This window comes from Scyliorhinus torazame, chromosome 27 (assembly GCF_047496885.1).
Source record: "Scyliorhinus torazame isolate Kashiwa2021f chromosome 27, sScyTor2.1, whole genome shotgun sequence".
Classification (NCBI taxonomy): Eukaryota; Metazoa; Chordata; class Chondrichthyes; order Carcharhiniformes; family Scyliorhinidae; genus Scyliorhinus; species Scyliorhinus torazame.
Genome location: NC_092733.1, coordinates 22,221,922 through 22,230,452, shown reverse-complemented (window position 1 = coordinate 22,230,452; position 8,531 = coordinate 22,221,922). Strand labels below are relative to the sequence as shown.

At 49.2% G+C, this 8,531-nt stretch overlaps 1 protein-coding gene across 2 annotated transcripts in view; it reads right to left on the bottom strand.

Annotated features, from left to right (window-relative positions):
* Positions 1–755: 755 nt before the first annotated feature.
* LOC140403297 (podocan-like protein 1) overlaps positions 756–8,531 on the bottom strand; it is a 34,642-nt gene continuing 26,866 nt past the window's right edge. For both annotated transcript variants that reach the window (XM_072491117.1, XM_072491118.1), the window contains exons 8-10: positions 7,755–8,412; positions 4,868–5,016; positions 756–2,096 (exon numbers count right to left, since the gene is read on the bottom strand). In XM_072491117.1, the coding sequence (XP_072347218.1) occupies positions 1,877–2,096; positions 4,868–5,016; positions 7,755–8,412 (1,027 nt within the window). In that variant the 3' untranslated portion in view covers positions 756–1,876. The remainder of the gene's footprint in view (positions 2,097–4,867; positions 5,017–7,754; positions 8,413–8,531) is intronic.

The following is an 8,531-nucleotide window of genomic DNA, read 5'->3' as shown; positions in this document are numbered from 1 at the left end:
GTGACCCAGAGCCGGGATCGAACCTGGGACCTCAGCGCCGTGAGGCAGCAGTGCTAACCCACTGCGCCACCGTGCTGCCCTCCCCAGCATAATTTTAAGGATTCGGTGAAAAGACCACGCCATGATGATGGACCTCTCCTGTGAGAAGTGGCTGAAAGGAATTTTTTTTTTTTTAAAGCCAAGACTGAGAGAAATTTGGAGGTGTGGAGCTTCCAGTTGCATAACAGGTTGTACCCACATTTTTAACTTGTACTGTGTGCTCTTTGTTAATTTTCTCCCATGTTCAATGCATTCACATAATAGTGAATAACATTTTGACTGGCAGACTGAAAGTGAACAGTTTACAGTGCAGCCAAAGGAATGGCTCACTTGGTAGTCCCTGGATCAGAATCCCAACTCGAGGACGATCTTGATCTAAAAGGAGTACATTACTAAGGCAGTACTGCAGCCCCTGCTGGCCTGTCCATTGGTACTAGGTGAAAGGCTGCAGTGTCCCGGCCAACATTCCTCCCTCGAGAGACTGGCCGGTTGCTTGTGCGTTCCAGCAGGGCACAAATTGACTCCTGTGTTTCTCTGCATCATTCCAACCACTGCCCTTCACGCAAGGTAATTCTTTGCATACGAGGTGTTTTTTGGGTATCGAAGCAATGTGATGAGGGTGTTTCTAAAACTGTTCTACCTTTGGTCAATGGACGTTGGACCACAATTCACTCTAGAACGACCGAGTAGAAACTCATCGCAAATAATGCAGCTGGTCATGAAGCAAGCATTTGTTTATATTAGATTCAAAATCCCTATGTACATAATGAAATTCGGCAAAAAAACAGTTTAGAACATGATTGTGTTCCATTAGAAATTGGAACTAAATCCTTTGGAACTGTACCTGTGAATATTCAAGAATACCAACAAGAAATCGGGGGGGGGGGGGGGGGGGGGGGGGGGGAAGAGAAAAAGCAAATGAGGATTTAAAAACTGTAACCTTGATTTTCCATAGAATACAGCGTAGAAGGAGGTCTTTCGGCCCATTGCAATGACCCGCTGAATGAACACCTTGACTAGGCCCACTATCCCGCCTTATCCCCAGAACACTGTAACCCCACCTAACCTGCACACCTCTAGACACTAAGGGCCAATTTAGCATGGCCAATCCACCTAACCTGCACACCTTTGGACGGTGGGAGGAAACCGGAGCACCCGGAGGAAACCCACGCAGACACGGGGAGAATGTGCAGACTCCGCACAGACTGACACCCGAGGCCGTAATGGAGCCCCGGTCCCTGGCACGGAGGCGGCAGTGCTAACCACTGTGCTGCCCGCCGAGGAGGAGGAACTGGAAGATTTCAAAATGACAAGGCAGATGAAAGATAAATCCCAATCATCGCCCCCCCCCCCAAAAAAAAACATTTCTGTACTGCCTTTAACATAAAGAAAACGTGCCAAGCTGTTGCATCGAGGTCAGTGAAGCCATGACCTCGGTACCCCAGTCAGGTTTGGCCATTTGAACAGCACTGGATGGGGTTAAGTACACCATCTACCTCAAGAGGTTGCATTGTACTTGACCACACAATCGGTAATGTGTCGACAACCTGGTGTGGTGACTGATATAGCTGAGCTTTTTTTTTATGTCCCCCCCCCCCCCCTCCCCATTCAAGCTCTTTGATTTAATTCCACTGGATCTGACTATTAGAGGAATTATATATTAATTCAATTACGGGAGTCCTCCGGTAAATAGATTGAGGTGTCCATTGTCGACCTTTGTCTGTCTTCCGATTACTTCAGCTGGTCACTCAATGGATTGTCTCTGACTGGTTGGTTATATGGATAATCCCTGTGCTAAGCTGCTGTTTAGTTCTCCGGGCTGCATTGCCCGGGGTTTTTAGCCAGCTGTGGGCAGTCGCTGTATCTCTCGGCTGGGCCGGTTGTTCGCTCTTTGGCTTCCCGCTGTACTGGTGTTGCCCGCCTGTGACAGGCTCCGGTTGGTGCTGTGTAGAAGGACGCTGATGTACTCTGGATTGCTAGTCATGTCCAGGACCTGCAAGTATTGCAGGCCAATGAAGGACTCCTTCCCTACACCGGCCGAGGTCAGCCTGTTTGACCTGTGGGATAAATCCAGCAAGAGAACGGTCAGATTAGGAGAGCATAGAGAGCGTCCTATCCAGCTGCATCACAGCCTGGTATGGCAACTGCTCGGCCCAAGATCGCAAGAAACTGCAGAGTGGTGAACTCAGCCCAATGCATCACACAAGCTTGCTACCCTCCCATTGACTCTGTCTACACCGCCCGCTGCCTCAGGAAAGCAGACAGCATTGTCAGAGACCCCTCCCACCCAGGCTTTGCCCTCTTCCAGACCCTTCCATCAGGCAGATAATACAGGAGTCTGAAGAACCGCACATCCAGACATAAGAACAGCTTCTTCCCCACAGCTACAAGACTCCTCAACGACTCCCCCTCGGACTGATCTGTTCCCTGTAAGAACATTATTCACGACGCCCTATGCTGCTCTTGCCCATGTATTTGCTTTGTTTGGCCCCTTGTTCCGCACTGTAACCAATCACTGTTTGTCGATGTACCATTTGTCAATGTACTCTGTCGATTATTCTTTTGTCTACTATGTATGTACTGTGTACGTTCCCTCGGCCGCAGAATAATACTTTTCACAGTACTTCGGTACATGTGACAATAAATCCATCAATCAATCAAGGGAGATTTTGGTGCGCCACAGCATTAAAGCAGCGATGGTAATGTGGCGAGAGGTTGCGCTGCGTTGCCAGGCCTGGCAATTTGGGAATGCCCTCTTTTGTGAGCGTGGGGTAAATAACCGGCACCTGATTGATAAGGAACGAGCCACTCCTGATATTCAGCCTCAGAGCTCATCGCCATATAGGCATGAGACAGTTGTTGTGACACTAAAGTCCATAGAATCCCTGCAGTGCAGAAGGAGGCCATTCGGCCCATCAAGTCTGCGTCAACCCTCCAAAAGAGCACCTTGCCCCCCCCCACCCCCGTCCTGTCCACGTAACCCCACTCCACCCAACCTGCATTTATTTGGACACTAAAAGGCAATTTTAACATTGTCAATCCACTTAACCCGCACATCTTTGATCAGAAACCTTTCGGGAGGAAATCTGAGCACCCAGAGGAAACCCACACAGACAAGGCATTACACTGATCTCCGGCTTGATGCTGTGCTTGACCTTAGCCAGAAGGCCGTGACCTAAGTGCTCCTGAGCTGGTAGTGGTGAGTCAACTGCAGACGAGTGGCTTATCAAGTCATTTCCAAGAGCAGTTAAACGTCAACCACATTGCTGTGGGCCTGGGGTCGCACGGAGGCCAGACTTGGGCAGGACTCCTATTTAAGGCCACATTTGGAATAACCTTGGTTAGGCCACATTTGGAATACTGCGTGCAATTCTAGCCGCCATAGCACCAGAAGGATGTGGAGGCTTTGGAGAGGGTACAGAAGAGGTTTATCAGGATGTTGCCTGGTGTCATGTGAGAGTACCTTTAAGAAATGGGTGTTTATAAATGGGTGTGTATATAAGTATCTGTAGTGAGAGTACCTTTAAGAAATGGGTGCTTATTACTGCAGTGATGTCAGAGAGTGGGTGGAACTGGGCTGTCTGTCCGCTTTTTACTTTCGTTTTAGGCTGTTTGCTGCAGGGTGTGTTTTAGTTTCGTTTCCAGAGCTGGATAGCTGCAGTCACAGCCAGAAGGTGTATGAATCTCACTCTGTAATCTAAAGAGTGTAAATCGATCCTGGTGATTTATAACTAATAACAGTAATGACTTTAACCTGGTGTGCTTCTGGTAAAAGGTGTTAAAAGGAGAGCTTAAAGCATTACTTAATGTTGTATTCTTTGGGGGGTGTATTTGAATTAATGGTTGCTAAGATATTCACTGTATGTTTTAAAAAGGTTAACTTGAGTTCATAGAATAAACATTGTTTTGCTTTAAAAAATACTTTTCCATTTCTGCTGTACCACACCTGTAGAGTGGGCCGTGTGCTCCCCATACCACAATCTATTAAAAGTTGTGGGTCAGGTGAACTCCATGATACACTTTGGGGTTCTCTAAACCCTGGCCCATAACACTGGGCTGGAGGGTAATAGCTATGAGGAGAGGTTGGATAAACTCTGATCGTTATCACTAGTACGACAGAGGCTGAGGGACGACCTGATAGAGGTTTACAAAATTGAGTTACAGGGACAGAGTGGATAGTCGAGATGCTTTTTCCCAGGGTGGAAAAGTCTATGAATAGGGGACATCGATTTAAGGTGCGAGGGGGAAAGTTTAGAGGAGATGTGCGAGGCAAGTATTTTTACACAGAGGATGGTCAATGCCTGGAACTCGCTGCCGGAGGAGGTGGTGGAAGCAGGGGATAGCGACGTTTAAGAGGCATCTTGACGAATACATGAATAGGATGCGAATAGAGAGATACGGACCCCAGAGATGCAGAAGGTTTATTTTGGACAGGCCTCGTGTACGGCGCAGGCTTGGAGGGCCGAAGGGCCTCTTTCTGTGCTGTACTGTTCTTTGTTCATTGACAGCAGATTTCCTTGCCTGAAGGACATTGCTGACCCAAAATCCAGCCCTTTGGATTAGGAGGTCAGTAATAATAAGCTACCACTCCCGAGCAGAAGTGTGCATGTGTGTGCGTTGCTTGGAGACAAAACCGATGTTAGCTGGCCTAATGAAAGCAGGAATCACTAGTGCGCTACCACTCTCTCTGTCTCAACTTGTCTATGTTCAACAACCGAGTTAAACGCCATCTCCACCGTGAAGTACGCCACTGTAAGAACATCTGGCTTTTTAAGATGGTGAGGGTTAGATTGCTAAAAGTATCCCATCATTGCTGCAGACCACTTACCTCAGGATTATCACTTTAATGTTTGGCACAGAGATGAAGGAGTCGGAGGTGATTTTTGAAATGCGGTTATTCTGCAAGTAAACGTACTCCAGGGATTCAGGGAGATCCGGGGGCATGTAGGACAAATCGTTATATCCCAGGTCCAACAACTAGAAGTATTTAAAACAGAATTAAGCACATCTTGTATTTAATGTTAAATGTTGCACACCTCCTTGATTGCTAAAAATGGCCTTTTAAGATTAAAAATGGCTGATTCTATTCCTTCATCTCAAACAATTGCCTTTGCTTGCTCCTAACTCAGTGCCAGTTTCTCAAAATCCTCAATCCTTAAAGCAGGTCTGCCATCCATTCACCTCTCTTCATTCATTTCTCCCCAGTTCTTTTTTTTATAACTTTAGAGAACCCAATTTATTTTTTCCAATTAAGGGGCAATTTAGTGTGGCCAATCCACCTACCCTGCACATCTTTAGGTTGTGTGGGGGGGGGGTGAAACCCACCCAAACACGGGGAGAATGTGCAAACTCCACACGGAGAGTGACCCAGAGCCGGGATCGCACCTGGGACCACGGTGCCGTGATGCAGTGGTGCTAACCACTGTGCCACCATGCCGCCCTATTTCCTCCCCGTTTTACTTGGTAGTTTTGTTAAATTTCCTGGGCATCACCGGCAAGGCCAGCATTTGTTGCCCAGCCCTAATTCCCCTTGGTCTGAGGCCTTTTCGGAGGACCGTTATTAGAGTCAAACAGAGTGCTGTGCGGCTTGAGTCCACCGTAGGCCAGACCATGTAAGGACGGCAGATTTCCTTCCCTCAGTGAACCAGATGGGTGTTTACGACAGTCGACAATTGTTTTGGGGTCACCACTAGGCTTTTAATTCCAGATTTTTTTTTTAATTGAATTTTCAAAGCCGGGTCACCAGAACATTACTCTGGATCCCTGGATTACCAGCCCAGTGACAATACCACTACGCCATTACCTTCCCGAATAGTCATGAAGTGGAGATGCTGGCGTTGGACTGGGGTGAGCACAGTAAGAATTCTTACAACACCAGGTTAAAGTCCCAACAGGTTTGTTTCAAATCACTAACTTTCGGAGCACTGCTCCTTCCTCAGGTGAATCCTGAGGAAGGAGCAATGCTCCGAAAGCTAGCGATTTGAAACAAACCTGTTGGACTTTAACCTGGTGTTGTAAGACTTCTTACTGTCCCCGAATAGTGGTCAGGGCCTGGTCCCTTCAGCTCCCAATTGGGTAAACAAGGCTCTCCGCTGAAGACCGCGTTCCTGCCACATTTGGTCAACGTGACGCTTGAGAGCATTGGGACAGCAGTGAATCCTGGGGCTTGGGGCTGCGAGAATATCGATGGGGATAGGTGAGAAAGGGAGATGATGTGCTAGATTCTCCACCCCGCCGCACCACTTTTCTGCCCCGACCCGCCAGCGGGATTCTCCGTTACGCTAGCCGGTCAATGGGGTTTCCCATTGTGGGGCAGCCCCACGCCTTCGTGAACCCCCCAGGCGGCAGCAAAATGGAGAATCACGGCGGCGGAGAATCCTGCCCATTGTCTCCCGTGCTGCTAGAATGTCTCTCTAACCGTCCAAGTGGGTGTGAACAATATCACGGCACTATTGTGAAAAGCAAGGGAATTATCCTTGGTGCCCTCTTCAATATTTCCCATCAAACCAGATTGCTGTTGGTGAGATCTTGTGTGTTTCCTGCATTATAATAGAGGCCTGGATTTTCTGAAGAGCAGGAATTATTGTCAGACCACTGCTCAGCATGAAATTCGCCTCGCACCCCAAGTCGACGCTGCTCTGCATTTCTCTGGGAACTTCGGAGACAGGTTTTTCCGGAAATGCGCAGTGCAGCATCCATCGGGGAACTCCATTGAAGCGGAGTAGAGTCGGGGGGAAGGCAGGGCACCCTTCTTTCAGTACCAGTTAGTTCAAATGCCCAGTTAGTGAATGGATGCGTGCGGGACTGGGTAGGTGGTTGTCGGGTAGTTAGGTCTAGGGGTGGTCAGATGGGCAGGGGTTAGTCGGATGGTCGGTGGAGGGTAGTAACGTCCGGTTGGGGGTGTAGTTGGATTGAGTTGGGGGGTACGCATGGGGTCAGGGGGGTTTGGTTGGGTCGGATTGGAGATCTCGTCAGATTGGGTATTCCATAAAAACCCTACAGTGCAGGAGGAGGCCATTTGGCCCATCGAGTCTACACCAACCCTTCGAAAGAGCATCCTACCTGGGTCCAATCCCCTGTCCTGTCCCACATGGCTGGACACTAAGGGACAATTTATGATGGCCAATCTGCCTAACCTGCACATCTTTGGACTGTGGGAGGAAACCAGAGCACCCGGTGGAAACCCACGCTTACACGGGGAGGACGTGCAAACTCCACACAGTCACCTGAAGCCGGAATTGAACCCGGGTCCCTGGCGCTGTGAGGCAGCAGTGCTGACCATCGTGCTGCCCCAATTCTTGTGAAGTAATTGGGGAGGGGGTACATTTTTACAGAAGAGAGGTGTAGTTATCGCAATTTTGGAGTTATCCAGGATCAGACTAGGTTCTTTTCTGTTAAATACCTCCTGGGTAACAATTCAGGAAAGTACTGCAGAACTCTACAAAGTTCCCAACTTTAACTCCGAGTCAGAGACATTCGCTGAGGGTCCCAGGGAGCAGGGGAATTTCCCATTGGAGCTTCAAGCTTCCGGAGCAATTCCCAGGTCAAGATCCCCAACACGCATCTTTGGTGGAATGCCGGGTCTCCGACAGTGCAGAGACCAGATTGAGACTTGGCCCAAACACAACCTTGTTGACTGTGAAGTGCATTGGGGACATCCTGAGGTTGTGACAGGCGCTACAGCAATGCAGGCTTTTCACAGCGTCTCCACCAACCTTAAGACTGGGCACCTCCCTCCATGTGCCTGGTGCTATCTTGCCAATGGTTAGCTTGTTGTGGCACAGATGCAGTTCCCTCAAAGCTTTCAGGCCGAGCAAGGCCTGGGCCGAGAGTTGACTGATTTGATTGCGCTGGATCTTCAAGGCCTGTAGGCCGGCCGGGAGTCCGCCGGGGATCAGGGTCAGGTTGTTACCCGAGAGGTCGAGCGTCTCCAGGCGGCGGAGCTTTCGGAAGGCCAGTCGATGAAGGCGCGCACTGCGCAGATGGTTGTAGCTCAGGTTGAGCTCGGTCAGGTAGTAGGTGGCAGCAAAGTCGTCGAGACCGATCCGCTCGATAGCGTCGTGGAGCAGCATGAGGGAGTTGATGCGGCGAGGGAGGCTGGCCGGCACCTTGCCCAGCGGATTATTAAAGATGTGAAGGGTATGCAACTTCCGTAGCTTCCCGAAAGCGTCCTTGTGGATTCCGCTCGCCGTGATCCTGTTATTTTGAAGCAGCAGGTATTCCAGATTGCGGATCCTGTTGACGCTGTCCTTGGAGATCGAGGAGATGTGGTTCTTCCCCAATTGCAAAACAACGATATTTGGAGGCAATCCTTCGGGCACCTTCATCAGATTGTTGCTGGATAAATCCAAGTATTGCATCCCTTTCATTTTACTGTCGGGTAGGAGAAATAGGAACATCCTTACTCAAATGGAAAAACATCTGGAAACTAATAGAATGGTCAGCAAGGAAACGTCACACTTAGAGCCACCTTAATCAGTTCTTTGATGAAG